At 28.5% G+C, this 19,745-nt stretch overlaps 1 protein-coding gene across 1 annotated transcript; it reads left to right on the top strand.

Annotated features, from left to right (window-relative positions):
- Window positions 1–378: 378 nt before the first annotated feature.
- On the top strand, window positions 379–19,083 carry LOC129980860 (ribitol-5-phosphate transferase FKTN-like). The gene is made up of 4 exons (XM_056091303.1): window positions 379–459; window positions 10,096–10,238; window positions 14,258–14,382; window positions 18,654–19,083. Exons 1-4 carry the CDS (start codon window positions 399–401, stop codon window positions 18,871–18,873), a joined length of 549 nt encoding a protein of 182 aa, XP_055947278.1. The 5' UTR covers window positions 379–398; the 3' UTR covers window positions 18,874–19,083.
- Window positions 19,084–19,745: the final 662 nt, after the last annotated feature.

Genomic DNA, 19,745 nt, shown 5'->3' with positions numbered 1-19,745 from the left:
ATGAGGGATCAATTGAATCTCCAGCATTCATTCTGATAAATTATGTTGGGAACGCTCTAGAAAGAAAATGATTTTCAATATTTCACCCCATTCATGATATGTGAAAAAGTGATTAAAAATAATAATTGCAAAAACACTTACTCTAACTTAAATTTATAAATTTACTATTTTTATTTTCTGAGCTGTCTATTGTAAATTTTGTTTTCTTTCATTACAAAAACTATCATTTCAGCTTTTATGGTGTTATAATAAATCAAGAAAGTAAAATAACTTTACCGCCTAAGCCTCTGAGATTCCTGCACGAGATGAAAACATCTAAATTTCTGAGTTGCCGTGCTCTCCTTATGCCGAAAGAAAAACATCCTGAGGAGTCGAAGGTTGGTAATATCATAAGAGAAATGAAAGCCATCCTTCAACCTTATTTTTACGATTTCTGGTTGACAAGTGGTACTCTTCTTGGTAAGTATAATATGCTATTTTCATGAGAAAACAATTTTCTGCTTCATTGCAAGCTGCCTTTGGTCATAAGCGTTTTTGAACAATGAAATTTTATGGAATTAAAAAAAACTGAGTTAATAGAAATAGAAAGCTTTATGGGAAATATGCAACTTTTGATTATTGCAAAGAATTGAATTTTCTGCAATATATTTTTGTGTGTAAGAGTTCAGTCGAATCACCATGAAAAGTATCAAAATATTTATCGAATGTAAATCTGAAGTTAACTATTTTGTTTCAATGGTTAACCCTGAACTCATTTTCTGTTGATCTTTACACTCATAGGCAATGCTATTAAAAATTTTGAGAATCTATCGCCACAAAGAAAGACTTTCTTTTTAATTTTCAAATTTCATTTTCACCCCCTTTTTCTTTCAATCGATCATTCTGACGTCATTTGAAATCGTAGAATGACACTTTTAGAATAGGTTTTTTCCCCCTCTTTTAACTCTGACTGATGGATGGGAAACCACAAACTAACATTTTTTTTGTTTGTTTGTTGTTCTTGTCTTAGACAAAGTCGAATTTTTAAAAAAATAATGCAAATATCTTTATAAAATAAAAATAAAAATAATGCAAAATTGAGTCTTTTAATAATTATTACTGCCTTTTGTATAACATGTACTTAAGTAAACTTCTAAAAATTTCTATCAACTAAAAGAAAAATATTTTTTCCAAATTTTTATTTTTTAATTTACTCCTAATTTAATAAATCATATCATTTGACTGATGATTTTATACGTCATTTTAATACCTAGAAGATTTTAGTTTAAAGGTTTTCTTTTATATTAACCCTTTCTAGGGACCGTGGGAAGTATGCTTCCCACCAAATTTATCAATCTTTGTATGAAATTATGTAGGTTGGCATAAGTTCTGACAAATTTTTTCTTAGTAAGTCAGAAACTTAGATGTTTCAGTTCTTTATCTCAGACAAAATGATGGGTCTTAATTTGTTACTTAATTATTAATTAACCAAATTAATTAATTAATCAAATTAGATTTATCTAATAAGCTAAATGAATCCCTTTTCTTATTCTAATTTCAATCCTAAAAATATTTTAACATAATATGACTAGAAAAAAATGATCCTTTAAAGGGTTAATGACTTTTTATTTAAAAACGATTCAACTTTCTTTTCCTTCTGATAACATGTCCGGGTGTAAACTTAGAAACCTGTTTATATAGCAAAATCAATGACTCAAACTAATAAAAAACTCTTCCATATCAAAGTAAAGTGTGACTAAACTAATAATAAGAATAATTCTTCTTCACTAACGTTCTTTCCCTCTAGTTGCGGCGCAGTTTATCCAGAGAATGGATCTTGCGCTAGTATAATATTCACTCACTCCTAACGTTCTTGATACGACGAACGATTGAAAGTCTCAAATTTTCACCAGATAACTCTTTTCTTACTTCTTATCCTCGTCGTAATTGCACCATTTAATGAAATTGGAATTTTAAAGAGTGACAGATAAATGCCTTCGGCAATATCTGGTATTAGGTGCGATATTTTTTGACCTTGGACGTTTGAAGATTACCTTCTTGGTGAAGGCTAAAACATTCTAAGCGTAGGACTACGTATTCTCCCCTAAGCAATGTCCTTCATACTTTAATACTTCCTTAGTCCTAATAAATAGTTCTCGTATTTTTTCAATGATTTGCCGAAATTTAATATTACAAATTTTTCCATGAAATTAGAGCGTTTACACAGTTTATGTAGCACTAGTTTATGGCACCTATGAGAAAGGAATATACGTTGACTAGCAAAGGAAAAGAATATACGTTGATATACGCATGCCATGTCATTCCATTTATTTTACTTACACTCCATTGCATTCTTTGAAACATTTTGCTATCTGTTCCTTAGTCTTTCAGTAAAAGATATATGGACTCCTCAATTATTGGTGTTTAAGAAACAATGTAACTGGCTTAGTTTCTTCCCTCATTTTTGCTCTTTTTCTCAGGAAATTCAAAGTCTGAATTTCGGAAGTATTATTCTTAAACGGAAGACATTCCGAACACTTTCATTTAAGATCTACATTTCAAGGTCCTATATCCGATTACACTTTTAAGCATGTGACGATGATGCAAGTAAACGTAGAAAATAGTGATAAATTAGATTCATTAGCTAGTAGCAATTGATAACATAAGCATCATGCATCATGCTATTAATCTGTTTCTCTGTTATTCAAGTTCTGGTCATCCTAATTAAAGAATTAGTATTTCATTTTAATATGTTATTTATGTTCATAACAATTTTAGATCTCTCTTTAAATTCTGGATAAATACTCTAAACTATTTTTGAAATATATAAATTCTAAGTCTTACAATTGAGGAAATTATCTGTTCCATTATATTATGAATTACTTCGAGTTAATAAATTTTAATTTGTCCCTACATTGTGTTCTGAGATTTCTCACATTTTCATGACAATATCAATAACAAAATGCAATAAAATATATTAAATTTTTGCATCGAAAGTAGTCTTGACCTCATATTTTTATTCTCTGCAATATTTTAAACATATTATAATTTTAAAGATAATTAAAATTTTATTAAACTTGAGGAAACTGAACAGAATTGATTGACTAAAAAACTATCAGTTTATTTCCGAATATTCAGTAATAGAGCATGTATGCTTCCAAAATTGTATCCTTTGAATTTTCTGGAACTATTCAAATTGGCAATATATGCAGATTACTCAATTTTCATACAAATCACGCGTTGCATAAGAAATACAAGTTTGTAAGCTCAAGTTTGGAAACTTTTCAAAGTTTGAGAAATTAGATTTTTACTTTATATTTGAAGGGCACTAAATAAAGACGGTAAAAAAAAATTGAGACGATGGTAACGTCATTCTATTCAGGCTGATTTATATCCTAAATCTTTAATAGTATGCACGGAGGAGATTTCCGTTTTTAGGAATGTAACATGATGCATTTTTGTTAAATGAAATCTTTACAGAATTTATAATTAGAATTCATGTTAAAACATAAATGAAAAATATGAATTAGATTAAATAATATATTTTTTCATTGTGCAGAAGGGAATTATTTCAGGATTATTTGTTCCTAAGAGAAGTTTAAAAATAAATGGTTCAAAACGTAATACATAAACAAAAAGATTTCATTATTTTGTTTAGTGAAAGGTATGAAATAAACCACTTTTTGCAGAATTGAGAATTTGGAGCACTTGAAATTCAGACCGGGATGACGAAATTATTTTTATTGAAAATCCCAAATTCATTTTATTTAGCCTTTTCTTATTCTATAGACTTACGAATCGACCTTAGAGGCATTTTACATATTGAAGAATCCTCAGAGAACTACTAAAATGTCTTCAGATGCTGATTATAGAGATCTATATCTAATATATAAAATTCTCGTGTCACAGTTTTCGTTGCCATACTCCTCCGAAACGGCTTGACCGATTTTGATGAAATTTTTTGTGCTTATCCGGTATCTATGAGAATCGGCCAACATCTATTTTTCATCCCCCTAAATGTTAGGGGTAGTCAATTATTAATTAAAAACTAACTTTCCCGCCAAAAAAATCTTCCATTTTCCCCACCGCCAACTTTTCCGCCAAAAAAATCTTCAATTTTCCCCAACGCCAAATGATTTAGGCTTTAGTTCTTTTTTTCTCCCAACAGTAATGAGGCTAGGGTTAAGATTTTTCGGCGGATTATTTCAAACGATTCTGTTTATTTTCTTAATGTTTTATGCATTTAAAATTAAACATTGTTAATTAATCCATGTTTCAGATTCATTCTGAAGTACTTTTGAATTAAAATAGCACAGAATAAAGGAAATTAAAAATGTCTAATCTTCATAGCGTTACCCCAACTGGCGTAGAAAAATTCACGCATTTGCGTTACGTAAAAGGCGAAGAAAATTCACGCATGCGCACTGTGTTCTGATCGTTGGCATGGCAACCATTATCAACGGACGATTTAAATTACTTTTAGGTTAGTTGTATGCTTTTGTAAGTAAATTGTATTTATGTTATATATTTTTTGTATATGCTTATAGTTTTAAGTACATCGTTTTTTAAGTAGTTTTTTTTAACCTGTTTACAATGATTTAAATTATTTTTAGGTTAGTTGCATGCTTTTGTAATTAAATTGTATTTATGTTAGTTATATATATATTTTTTATATATGCTTATAGTTTTAAGTACGTCGTTTTTTAAGTAGTTTTTTTTAACCTGTTTTCAATGATTTAAATTATTTTTAGGTTAGTTGCATGCTTTTGTAATTAAATTGTATTTATGTTAGTTATATATATTTTTTATATATGCTTATAGTTTTAAGTACATCGTTTTTTAAGTAGTTTTTTTAAACCTGTTTTCGACAGATTATTTTAAACGATTCATTTTATTTTCTGAGTGTTTGATGCATTTAAAATGAAACATTGTTAATGAATCGATCCATTCATGATGAATCTGAGAAAATTTTGTTGACAAATGCTTGAGATATTACATAAATTAAGAAAGATATTCTTTAGTGCCCATAAAGTTTAAACGCTCAGTGACTCTATTATCAGTAATCATATTATTAAAAAAATGCTTTGTTTCAGTAAAAAATATTGTTATATTAATTGCAGATTAATCCTTTACACTTTAATTTAAAGCATAAATTCTACGAGGGGTAACAGAAAATTAGAGAGATACATATCACGTTATGACTGAAAGCCTTTATAATATTATGAGTGAATTATATGACTATCAAAATTTGAAGTTTTAAAATATTTTGCTGAAGAATAAAATATTTTGCTGAAGAAGTTGGAATTGCATAAAATATTTAATTATTAAAATTTTAACGAACACTAAGATTGGCGAACCGGCTGGTCGCCAAAGGCGGCTAGTTTAATATAGATCTCAAAGCCACCTCAAATTCCATACTGTAGCTCTATCAGCAAGAAGATTGGTGCCAATATCTATTAAATCTATAAAGCTTCTCATATAGTCTTAACTTGACGTCATTTTCTGACATCAGACACAGATCGCTTCTTAAAGCAATTTATGCTGTTCATCAGACAAAGATTGCTTCTGAAAGCAATTTGTTCCGGGCGCGTTCAGCACCATCGGTGCTATTCTGTTGACAATTGCGGTTTAAGTTTTTGTAATGGATGCATTAATATGTCCTCTTAAATTAAAGGGAGTTTTATTCTGTTCAACGGATGAATCTAGATAAAGCTTGGATATTGTTACTAGTATTCAATTGCTTTGCAAAGAATTTATCTTGATATTATGCATGAAATATCTGTGAGTCTATTCATATGGTTTGTTATTGCGTTGATTGATGGATCGGATACTTTCAATTTTAATTAGCTATTTGACTACCCAAGTCTCCAGAAATATTCCACACATCTCATGTTGATATTGTCACGTAGAATTATAGTATAGAACTCAATGACACATACGAGAGGTATAGCTAAACCAATTTATTAACTGAACTCTAAAGTGAGAATACAGTAACTGACAAATCTTCTGCTTTTATACAAGCAGAGAAAGTTCCAGAATACTCTTCTGGAGACAGTAAGAAAAGTCGAGAACACTTGTCTGGTAAATTAAAGAAATATGCAGTGTCTTCTGGAACATGAAATAAAGGAAAACATAAAATTAAGGAATTAAGTAGTTATATATTTACATGTACTATTAATCGCATTGTCTCTAGCGGGATTCGAACCCAGGTCTCTTGATCATGAGACCAGTGCCATGACCATTCGGCCATTGATATTCGACTGTCTTTCTTCAATGCGGCAATATTAATGGTGATAATTTCATTTTGTAAGATGGAAACACAATGCAGTAAACGGTTTGCATTTTAGGGAAATTTTAAAAGCAAAATACAAATTAATGAACAAAGAGAATAAGGTGATCTCCCATTAAACTAGTTTTTGACACTATAACTCTTTCCTCATATTTTTCCCACGATCAGAGCTACTTTGAAAGAATAACGGTTCTCTCTTCCTAAAAGGATAATATAACGACATAATGGATACTGTCACACATGGTTTCACTTTTCGTTTCAGGATTCAATGCTTGCACACTTGGACTTTTTGAAACTCATTAAAGAGCAATATGCAGAAAGATGAGAGGTTATTATGCCTCTTAACTCCCCAAATAATCTGAGTTCACCCTAGTATTAAGTGTAAGCTTCTCCTCCTTTCATCTTCCCTCTCACCCTTTTTTGAAATAAACGCTTCTTGATTCATACGCAAAAGCGCGAAGTGTTTCGTAAACTAAGAATGAATTGTATAATCTGTATTGCAGTTCATGAAGAATATGATGAAAATGACGATTAATTTTTAAACTGAAATTTTTGTTTCATCGATTTGAGGTAAATTTATAAAACCAAAGTATGTCGAAAATTTATATTATTTAATTCTATATAGTGTACATGTTATTTCGTTATTTTTTTTAAATAAACATGTAGCATTTGGAAATATTGTTGCTATTTATATTTTATTTAAATGAACATGGTTAGTCGATTTGAGGTAAATTTATGAAACAAAAGGATTGTCTCGAAACATGTTATTTCATTTTATATAGAGGGCAATATATTTTATTTCATTAATATTTTGAAAAAATAAACATGTAACATTTGGAAATATTGTTTCTATTTATATTTTATTTAAATGAATGTGGTTTGTTATATCAAACAGAAACAGAGCAAAGAAATTATGTTATTTCGCTTTTCCCGCAAGTTTAATTAATACACTAAAATCAATGACTCGAGCTGATTGCTCTGGGAGGGGGTGAATAAGACAAACTTATTTCTGTTAGATAATATTTCAATAAAATACAATTAAATTTTAGAAAAATAAATTTTAAAGGAAAAAGTTGGCATTTATTCGAAAACGTTCTTCCGTTATCATTTAAAATTCATAGCATACAAAAACATTGGAGTAATATTTTCTTTAAGCGCATTGTTTCAGGGTTTTGAAATTTAAAAAAAAGCGATATTCTTTCTTTATTCATATCACTTAATTTAATTATACTACAAAACATTTCTACAAGACAATAGGTAAAAATAAAATACTCATTTTTCTGCATTGTAATCTGCAGAAACAGGCTATTTTATGACATTTTATTTGCGAAAAAGAGCCATCGTCTTTGTTTGAAATTTTTCTATAAAGAGTTTTCGCATTTAAATAAAGCGTTTAAATGCTCAGAAGCTCTTAACTAAATGAATTCAGCATCAAATAGTCTTCATTGTTCCCTTTCCCTCGACACAATGCATTTTCTCCGAAATAAGTTTGAAATAGAAACGCTGCGTCATTTCACAACAAATTCCTATCGTTTGAAAAAGCAATTCTGGAGAATTATTTAAAAATATATATATAACCGATGTGGTTTTTTTTGTTTAGGCTTACGGTAGTTGGTGCATATACGCATGGGAATTTTCTCTATTCTTTTGTTCAGAACTTCTTTTTAGTGATTGTTGTTTTTGTAAATATTGTCTTCATAAGCAATATTGTAGAACTAAAAATTGCATATCTCTTAGAAAATAAAACCATGCAAGACGATTTTATCTTATTCTTTTGGCTCCAACATTACTGAATTGAAAATTGCTGTTATTCCATTAGCATGCTTCTATTTCATTTAGCATCAAATTTAAATAATATTTACTACAAGAATTGCAAGAATATATAAATGTTAGGAGAGAATGCCCTTCCAGCTCATGAATCTTCTATACTGAAAAAGTATGCAATATAGAATAAGAAATGAAATTAATAAATTTATGAATTCCGGGATGGTCCTTGATAAAATTTTTAGAAAACGCAATGAAATCTTTACCGTACAATAATACAATATTATCATTTACAAATTTCTTGAAATTTCATTTATTAATATTGTATTATAATTTTGGTATCTCCCAACAATAATTCTTTAAATTCCTGAAAGGTCTGAAATTTCGTGAAAAAAGAAGAAATAATAGTTTGGGAAAGTTGTTATGAAATGGTATTTGCAAACCAGTGGGAGTGGTCTCTTCGGAATTTGCTCCCCTTTTTTCTCTTATAAAAGTATTATTTGCCCTCCCTTCCACATAAGATTGTTGACCTTGGAACGTTACAAAACGGCTGTTAACGTTACAAAAGCGCATATATATGTGGGAAAAGGCAACGACCAGCATTAATATTTGAAATATATTTATTAAGATTAAAGTACAAAGGACAAAACATTACTACATAGAACATAAAAGATACATGAGCGTGAGCTACACTTCTTGCAGTCTCACTGCCTAACTCTCGTCTGCCAATAATGGCGGGGAAGCATCACGTGATTAATGACGTGACGCAACATGGCCGGCATGGCGCCATACAGGATACGGGATCTGTCAGCGCTTCCCACATATATATGTTTTTTATTTTTACTGTCCTGCACCAGAGAGACTTTAGCTTCTTAAAATAGAATAAAAAAACAACCTATATGCAAAATATTCATGCACCTTTTTTTGCAATCAATTGAAGTCATAAATTTCAAGTCAAAAACTATAATAATACTAACAAATTACATATCAATGTTCAATATTTATTCATTATACTTTTGATTTACCACATTTTCATGCACACAAACATACAGACCAATAGATGGTTGACTCATTGGCAGATTTAATTCTAAATTTGGTAAAGGTTTTGATTTTAAAAGAGAAAATTATATAGCACATTCCCTTTATTCAAATAGCTGCATTTTTCAGTTAGCACGTTTATGTGCATGTGAACGTACAGACCGAATGATAGTCATTCTCCCGACGACTTGGATTCAAAATTAGAAATAGATTCATCCTTTAGATATTAAATCTGTGCACCAGCATTGTGGTAAATAAAAAAATAAAAAGCTAGGTTCTCGTGATCTGCTCAGGGCTCAATTTTTTTTTGGGGGGGAGGGGGGGTTCGAAATGATAACATCTTTATTAGGGAATATGCGAGAATGTTTCTGGAAGTCTACTCCCAAATTCTTCTAGATAGTTATTGTTTTTGAGCGAAATCATTCTATTTTTTCTAATCGAGAATTTAATTTTTGTGCTGTGTTGATTTGATATTCCTACTATTTTCGAAGTTGATTTTGAAAAAAATTTATAAAGAAGATGGATACAAAAATAATCAAAATACTTGCCTTGAAATTCTAACTGTTTGAGAAACGAGTTTAATACTATGTTACAAGGGTAGAAGGGTTTCATTTAATATATTTCTAATCTTTCATATTTCTGTTTTTAAACAACATGAATTAAAACTGAAATGCATATTGTGTCTAACATTTTTTCCCCTACTTTTAATATAAAAGAAAAAAACTTGAGCCCCAATTTTTGAAGTTCTGTTAATGAACCATATATTTACTAAAACAGTCATTCTGATATATAACAGTTTCATAATGAAATTTCATTTCGGAGGAATATATCTCTTCTAAATCACTCGAGGCAAATAAAAATATACACTTATAGCACTTTTATAGTCACTCAGGCAATTTAAAAACTGTATTCAAAAATGGAAGTACATAATTTCCGCAAACGATATTTCTGCTCTTTTGAATGAAAACTCAACTTTTATTTCATTGCTAAAAGTGAATCAGTTGTATTTAATTGTATTTAATCAGGTTGGTATCGGGAATGCGGAATCATACCATACACTTCAGATGTTGACTTTGGAATGCGGGCATCGGATGTGAAGAGCTTGGAATCAATTTTACAGTTGTTTAGAAAAAGTAGATCACTGAAACTTGTTATGCGCTATGGTCTGGTAAGTAATTTGTTATAAATTTTAAAATAGAATATTGTTTCATTGGTTATGTTTAATGTAGTTATTAATTCTAAAACACTTAGTTTGCTTGTTGACATAAAACAAACACAATTTCGAAATTTTACTTTGTTAAATTTACTTAGAACGCAATATATCATCTATAAATTCGTATGATGCTGTAACCAAGAGGAAGAGACATCCCTATAAAAATATATGTTGTAAATATTTAATGAAATATTTGTGAATATTTGTTGTAAATAAATAAATTCGCTAAATTATTATTTAGCTTAAAACAAAACGCATACAGCAGACCAAACACAAGTGCATTTCGAATTGAAAATGGAACAAACACAAATAAATTTAAAAGTTTTACGTGTAAAATGTGCCTAGTCTATCTGAAAACATGTAAGGAATGTTAAGAATTTTAAAAAATATGAAGTTTGACCCTTTAAAGCATTGTTAAGAATATAAGGAATTTAAGAGTTAAATACATTTAATCTTTAAAAAAACATTAAATAAAATAAAAAAATTAAAATATTTTATTTATAAAATACAAAGGACCCATTATTAAATTCTTCAAAAGATTTTATGTAAAAAGAATTTATCTGTACAAATAAGCATGATACAACAAAATGCATACAGCTTAGTATGCTAACACAATCAATCATATTATTGGTGATACTATAAAAAAATGCAGAACAAATCACATCGTAAATCTTGATCATCAAATACGTTAATATAGGAAACGAAGATGCTTCATGTAAATAAAAATGATTATTTTTTGTGAAATAAATAACTCATAAATTTAGTTTGTATTTTCTTTAGAATTTCCAATTTTATTTTTATACAAAGGATACCAGGTAAAACAACATAACAGACTTTTAACAACTTCAGGTGGAAGAATACAGAGCCTCCGAAACCGACTAATTAGAAATTTTTAATTTCCTTTATTCTGTTTTATTTTAATTCAAAAGTAATTCAGAATTAATCTGAAAGTTCGATTAATTAACAATGTTTAATTTTAAATGCATCAAGCATTAAGAAAATAAATAGAATCATTTGAAATAATCGGCCGAAAAATGTTACGCCTAAACTCATTAGCGTGGGAAAAAAAAACAGAAGCTATACTCATTTGGGGAAATTTTTTTGGCGTGAAAATTATTTTTTAATTAATAATTAAAATTTTAATTAAAAATTCAAAAAGGGACCCCTGGTGCACATTCCCGACCTCCAAGATATACATGTACCAATTTGGTAGCTGTAGGTCAAACGGTCTGGCCTGTAGAGCACCAACACACACACACATTGAGCTTCATTATAAGTATAGATTACTTACGTTTTTGAATTTGCTGTCAGTTTCATCATGATGAAATTGGATCTGAAATGACGCTATATGACATTGTCATCATGAGAGAATACAGAAAAGGCTCAAATAGTTATAAAAAATGGGGTTTTGGATAAAATTGTGTTTTTTCTGAAAAGACACCGATGTACACAAACAAAAAGCAGAAATATTAAATATAAATGCATAAGTAAAAATATAAAGCGAAAAACGCGACTCGAATTGGACCCGCAACATTCATGTTGTTCTGACCACTTTACTGCACTTCCCGCAAGGTGAATATACTTTTCTAAAAGTTAGTTATTAAAAAATTGTATTTGTTTAGTACCAAATCGCATTTTTTCAGGAAAGACACCTATATATATAAACTTAAAAATAAAAATCTTATTTAAGTGTAAAATTTAATGAAATCGTTATTTTCATTTCCGAGGTACAGAAAAAAATAAATTTATATATATACAAGAAATGCTCGTTTAAAGTTATAAGATAAGAATTTATAGTTATCTCCCATGAAACATGCGAATCTTGTTATAAGAAGTTACACTATAATGTAACTCCATTGAACCATAAACATAAAGCTTTCAATAAATTCTAAATTTCTAATAATTTAATACTTTAAACAAATCCATTTAATCAGTGCTCCTCTCATGCAGTGATTGACTGAAAGTGTCAGTTATATAAGCTAATTAAAATACGAATAATATTAAGAATACAATGGATAGCTTCAAACTGTATTTGGTCAGAAAGATAAATCAAACTTATGAATAACTGACACTTCTTATATCTCTTTCCTGATTATATGAAATTAAAACGTGTCCGGATAATATCTATATTAATAGTAATATGTATCATCAAAATATAAAATGCTATAAAAGTGTGTGTACATTATTTTCTAAAATTAACTTCTTAGTGAAGTGCAGTAATTGTATCAATTTCTCTTTAAAAATAATTTCGAATATATACACAGCAAACTGCAAATATTTTCAATGGTTATTATATTTTATCAACACCATCTAATGCAAAATTTTAGTTCTTAAACAATGTATAATTTTCTAGTGCTGAATTGATAAGCATTGATTATCCATGATATTACAGTTTGCCTATAGAATTGCTGTTTAACAGCTCCGGAATTATCTAAGGTTTCATAAACGCTCCATCGATCTGAATTGAATTACGTGGATAATGGGAAGAAATTGGTCTGGAAGCAATCCATCATTGTAACAGATAAAAAGAATTATCAAATATTTAATGGAGCTTATTATGATGGAGAAAAAATCGACGATAATCTAACTTACATAAATGCATCATTAAATAAAGTGAATCTCTGCTTAATATATCTGACGTACACTGATTATTGGAAAAGTATTAAGATTGTATTCACTGAAGAACATTACACAGCATATTAATCATGCTTTCTTAGTTAAAGACGAACAATTTTTATGCAGTTATTACAGTGAATAGGCTTGATCAAAGTTAGAAGTTCTTGGCGGAAGGAAGTGAATATTTTTATAATTAGTTTTTTCTTCCTTTTTATTTACCAGTTCTCAATACATATTAAAAGTCGTGTTTCATATAATGTTTTTCTTTTGGTATATCTTTTGTTTATTTTAGTTTAAAAACAAGCAAAGGGATGTTTATTTTAAAGGCAAAGCATTCCGAACATCATGGCTCGGAAATATGGCATCTTAAAATTTTAACAATTCAATAGGGATTTTATTTCTTGCTTTGGTCCATTCCTCATTAGTACTTAAGTCATGATCTTAGAAACTAGATCTCTGGTACAGCTGCATATTGAAATGCAATATAATTTTCTCTTGTAACATGGCAGGTTCTACAGACTTTGTTATGTATGATATTACTGCCTATACTAGAGGAGAATTTCTGTCTAAGAAGGTTAATTAAAAATATATTAATTGCTTGATTTCCAAGTAAATAAATTAGCAAAAATTTATAAAGATTGTGAATTACAAAATAATTTGATGTATTTATTAACACTTTAATTATTACTTACTTTATTAACATTTATTAAGTTTCATTATTTTTATTAAGTCATTATTACATTTATAAATGTTGAATATATGTTTAGATAATATTATGTACAAATGTGGATACCGCGTAAACTTGAGTTAAAATGATAGATAAAACATACACATTTCACAAAAATTCTAAAATAAAACAAAATAATTAATTTAAAATAGATGATTAAAATGCTATTAAATTGGAAGTAAGGCGGTTTATGAAATCAAAATGATTAGTCTTTAACCAAAATCATTAAAAGAGGGGTCTCTTTGAGCATTAAAATGTTTAAATTCTCAATTACTTTTAGCCACTTCATGGATTCATTCATCTTTACTACGGTACTACATAAATTAAGTCTTTGCGGTAGTTTGTTCATAAATTTTTCAGTAATTTTTAATGTAATAACTTGAAAAGATCAAGAGATGAGATTTCGTGGTTTTTAGTATGGATTGCTCCAAATAATTCTTCCACATTAGAAAGTTTTTCACAATTCATGTGCAACAATGGCCTATTAATAATCTATGGATGGAATTTTTTTATTTAAAAGTTTATTTAATGTGAAAAATTAAACAGCATTAAGTATTTAAAAATGTTTTCAGCATACTATATGAATACTAATTCAATTATTTTTTTAAAAAAATATTACTATTGTTATTAGGTTGAAGAAGCATTGGAACTAACTCTCGACTATAAGGGTTTGAAGATGGACATATTTTTCTTTTACAAGGAGGGAAATCAATCATACGTTGCTTGCCACTATAGGGATTCAAATTCTTATGCGAAGTGAGTGAAGTGTATTTTTTACATTTAAGAAAAAAATAACATAACAAAATTTGTGAAAAAATATTTTTCTCTCCAATAATTTGATTTGATATTATAAATTTAAAAATAATAAATAAAACATTTAAAATTGTCAGTTTCTTTATATTTCTTTTACTAGAATCATAGTTTCAGGATGGGCAAATAAAATGATATTGAAATCAGAAAAAAAAAAAAAAAAAAAAAAAATCAGCGGGAGTGTTCTCAACGATACTTTCCCCCGTATTCTCTAATAAAGTTTCTTTTCCCCCTCCTTGCATGAAATCGTGGACTTTGGGCATAGCCGTGAAAGCCACAAGAATTCAGATTTTTAATTTTTACATATGATAATTACACGTTTAGTAATACAGGAATGAAAATCAATACTTATACAATCTCATATTTAATGCTTATGTATTAAATATGCGATTTGTCGAGCAATAATTGCAAAAGATATAATTTTGGTGTTTTTACTAACACCAAATTTTCAGCGACTCATCGCTACGTTTAGTAGGCAAAGACTAGGAAATTAAGTATATATATATATATATATATATATATATATATATATATATATATATATTACAACCAGAATTTGATACAGAAATACAATTGTAGTCACAAGCTTCGCTATCGATTCTAGTTTAGTTTAGTTATATTAAAGTTCTATTTTAAAGCAACACTGGGGCTACTTAACGGACCTCGTAATTTTGAAGCGCGGTCAGATGACAGGGACGGCGTCTGGCCTCTCTCCAAACGTCCACACCACGCCAGCGGGTGAGCGTTTGGGCTCGACGGATTTAACGTGTGGCAGGTCGCTTACACGACAGTTCTTCGGTGAAATCGCGTCTCGAACCTGCAGCCCGATTACCACCGGGCCATCAAGGCCCCGCTACGCCATTGAATTTAATTTATTTAAGTCATTGCGTTTTTCAGTTTTCATTTTTAAATCGATGAGCTAGTGAATGATGAGCAATGACAGACAGTCAACCCTTTGCCAGATTTGATTCAAAATTTGATATGAATCTACAATTTACACGGTAAAACTGTGAACCAGTATCATTTACCTAATTCGTCGCATTCCTGAATTATCATGTTTATATGCATGCAAAAGTGCATACCGAGAGATGGTCAAACCCTTTATGGATTTGCTTCGAAATTCGATACAAATAGCCATTGTAGATGCAAAATCTGTGTACTAAAATTTTATCAATCTGCACTCTAAATTAGTAATCATTTTCACTCGGAAGTTCGAGACAGACTTTCTCTGAATAGGTTTCGTTCAAAATTTGACAGAAATCTGGCGCAAATTTGATGTTAAGAACACAAAATTAATATCATCCTTCTATCTCAAAGCGTTTATTTTATTCATAAACAAATAGAAGTCGAAAAAAGTTTTTTTTTCTTTTTTTTCCCCGAAAGGTTTGAAATGTTAGATTTGTCAAAATCTCGATTTCGAAGTTTTTTGAAAATTTCAGTACTTTCTCTTCGTATGAGAGAAAGTGAAAAATAATTACTTTTTCAAAAAATGCACTCTATTATATAAATTACGTGTCACGTTGTTTGTCCGCGATGGACTCCTAAACTACTTAACCGATTTTAATCAAATTTGCACACCGTGTGCAGTTTGATCTAACTTAAAAGATAGGATAGCCCTTTTTTTGAATTTTTAATTAGAATTTTAATTATTAATTAAAAACTAACTTTCCTGCCAAAAAAATCTTTTCATTTTCCCCACCACCAAATGAGTACGGCTTCAGTTTTTTTTCCCAACAGTCATGCGGCTAGGCTTAAGATTTTTCGGCTGATTATTTGAAACGATTCTATTTATTTTCTTAATGTTTGATGCATTTAAAATTAAACATTGTAAATTAATCGATCTTTCAGATTCATTCTGAAGTACTTTTGAATTAAAATAAAACAGAATAAAGGAAATTAAAAACTTCTAATCTGCATAGCGTTACCCCAACTGGCGTAGAAAAACTCACGCATTTGCGTTACCGTAACTGACTTTGAAAATTCACGCATGCGCATTGTGTTCTGATTGTTGACATGACAACCATTATCAACGGATGATTTAAATTATTTTTAGGTTAGTTGCATGTTTTTGTAATTAAATTGTATTTATGTTAGTTATATATTTTTTGTATAAACTTATAGTTTTAAGTACATCGTTTTTTTTAAATTTTTTTAACCTGTTTTAAACCGATTATTTTATTTTCTTAGTGTTTGATGCATTTAAAATTAAACATTGTTAATTAATCGTTCTGGTCATATTGAATCTGAGAATATTTTGTTGACAAATTCTTGAAATATTACATAAATTAGGAACGATATTCTTTATTGCCCATAAAGTTTAAACGCTCAGTGACTGTTTTTAGTAATCATATTACAAAAAAAATACTTTGTTTCAGTAAAAAAATATTATTATATTAATTGCAGATTAATCCTTTCCACTTTAATTTATAGTATAAATTCTACGGGAACTAACAGAAAATTAGAGAGATACATATTACGTTATGACTGAAGGCGTTTATAATATTATGAGAGAATTATATGACTATGAAAATTTGAAGTTTTAAAATATTTTGATGAAGAATCTATTAAAGTAGGATTTGCATAAAATATTTAATTATTAAAATTTTAACGAACATTAAGATTGGCGAACCGGCTGGTCGCCAAAGGCGGCTAGTATTTTTTATATATTAATAAAAAATATCATACATTTTTAAATCATTTGATCTCATTGGCGGCTCAAATACTATTAACATCTGAATTTATTTTGCAAGATGAACACGGATATTCTACAAGTAAGTCATTGGGCACGAAGTTAGCAATTTTAAAGCTTTATGTGATGATGAAGGTGGCAATGAAATGAAGGCTTCATTTCGAAATTTCCATTACGCATCAATATAATCAAATTTTACCTTACAAATTAAAAAAAAAAATCTTCTGTATACATTGGGCTACCATATGTTCTATATATATCGGACTACCTCTATATATACTCAATTCTTTCTGCTTTTGTTTTGTTATCTCCTTAGATTCTACTATTAATACAATTCTTGAACTAGAAGAACTAAAACATAATATTGCATATTTACAAATAAGAAGCCTTCGTATGGGCAATAATCAGATTCTATTCGAAAACAGTTTGTACCACCAAAACATTATTTAATAAAAAATAATTTCAACCAAAATTAAAAAACTATTATTGAGTGTGGAAGATAAATGGCTGAGGAATTTTGCAGATACAAAGTAGATACATAAGCAGATTGAACAGAAGTTAATGTCTAATAAATTTATTATAATACGTGTTTGACATTCCATTTCAGTTTGCAAATGTGGAGAAAATATTTTCCTTGATTTTAATTCAGTAGCTGAATGAAAGAAATAGGTTGTCAGTGTAAACAACTAAAGCAATTTTGAAAAACAATTTGCAGCAAATTTCATATTGTGAAGAGGAAAGGGATATATAGACTTTAAAATATTAGGTACCAAACAATTGGTTTATCTGGGTTTTTTTTTATTATTATTTTTCGTGTTCATTTTTCTAGATTGTTTATCGATATTTTTAATAAAAAGCTTTTAATTGCCCCTTTTTTCATGATTTATTAATTAAACACCGCGTATCAATGATTGGAAATTATAAAAACCCTGATTATACTAAAATCGTAAAAATCGGAATTTCGATTGTAACGAAGTTAAGCATGTTGGAGAACGTATTTAGTAACATTCATTTTTATTTTAGTGACAACAGAATGCTAGATACATTTATATGTAAATATATAAAATATATAATATAATAAAAATATATATATATTATATAAAAGTTTAAGTATAAGTTAAGTTAAAGTAAATATATATATATATATATATATATATATATATATATATATATATATATATATATATATATATATATATATATATATATATATATATATATATATATATATATATATATATATATATATATATATATAAAAGTTTGAAAATTCAAATGTAAAGCAACTTTATTAAATTCTGTATAATCTTAATTTTTTTGAAATTACACTCTATCAAATAATGTGCATCTTATGTCTTGTGGATTCTTTTTGTCTCTAACTTGTCTGAGAACATACTGTTATTGAATATTTCTTATTGAAGTTTAATAGCTAAAATTCTATCCTGTTTTGTGTTATTCAAAATATATACATCGAATATTATATTGAACTAGCGGAATATCAAAATAATCCAAATCCTCTGCATTTTAGGGTTTTGTATCCTCCTTTTAGTCTTTGTTCGGCTGCTCTGTTAGGAGAAAAGGTACTGGTACCTTGTGAGACAGAAACGATATTAAAAACAGAATATGGACCAAACTGGACGCAGCCAATATCCAAATGGGACTGGAAAAACTCATTCTTCAATAAAGGACCAGAAATTCATTGGGAAAATAATAAGAAAAAGCAAGTTTATGAACAATTTATGGGCTGATGGTTTTACTTCTGAAAGCTTTTTTTTTCACTGTATTATACTATTTGTCCTTGTATAATAGTGTGTTGGCATTTTTAATTAAATAAGCTGATATTTTCCGTTTCAGAAAATGTACATTATTATGCTTTAATTATATCTATGTTGCCTATTCCAATGGAGATTGGAAAGAAAAATGTATTCTTTGAATAAAGTTTAATTATTTTTGTCATACTTCAAAAATAACTAAAATATACCTTATCTAAACTTATCAATGCCGTCATGTTTTGAGTTACATAGTTTTATGTTAACGCATTGTTGTATAATTGAGACATTTGTCTTGAACATGTCAATATTTATGATAAGTAATACATTTTTGTATTATAAAATTCAATGTGCTGAAATATGTCCATTTTCGTATGCTTGTCATAGACAGTCAAACCAAGACATTTTTAACTTTTTGTTAAAGCTCGTTTATTAGCGGCCAAGAAGTTGCGTTTTTTGTAATAAAAATTACTAACAGCCATTTGACTATTAATTAATTTATTTTAACATGAATAAGGTTTTCCAAGTCAGTAAAGGTCTTGAAAGCCTTCATATTTTTATAATTTACAGTTCAAATTAATTTAGCTTCAAAACGTGACTAAATAATAAAATCGGATAATTGTGCCACAAAACTAAATATGTTCAAGGAATTTTATTTCAAGGTGTTTGCAGATTTTTTGTCTTTTTGTTAAAATTAATTTTTTATGTAGTCAATAAAATTGTATTTTTTTCTTAAAAGTAATTGATGCTAGGAGTTTGATTATTGTTTAATTGTTTAAAACGCGAATAAGCTAACCAATTCAATAAAAAAATCTCAAATTGTCCACATTTTTTTTTAAATTTACCTTTCA

This window comes from Argiope bruennichi, chromosome 1 (assembly GCF_947563725.1).
Source record: "Argiope bruennichi chromosome 1, qqArgBrue1.1, whole genome shotgun sequence".
NCBI lineage: Eukaryota > Metazoa > Arthropoda > Arachnida > Araneae > Araneidae > Argiope > Argiope bruennichi.
This window is presented reverse-complemented; position numbering and strand designations above follow the sequence as displayed.

What these genes read in the sequence shown, in the direction of transcription:
- LOC129980860 (XM_056091303.1), top strand. Translation starts at nt 399, where the DNA reads ATGAAAGCCATCCTTCAACCTTATTTTTACGATTTCTGGTTGACAAGT. An exon ending in GACAAGTGGTACTCTTCTTG is followed by an intron (nt 460 to 10,095) that starts GTAAGTATAATA and finishes GTATTTAATCAG; the next exon opens with GTTGGTATCGGGAATGCGGA. An exon ending in GATTCAAATTCTTATGCGAA is followed by an intron (nt 14,383 to 18,653) that starts GTGAGTGAAGTG and finishes TCTGCATTTTAG; the next exon opens with GGTTTTGTATCCTCCTTTTA.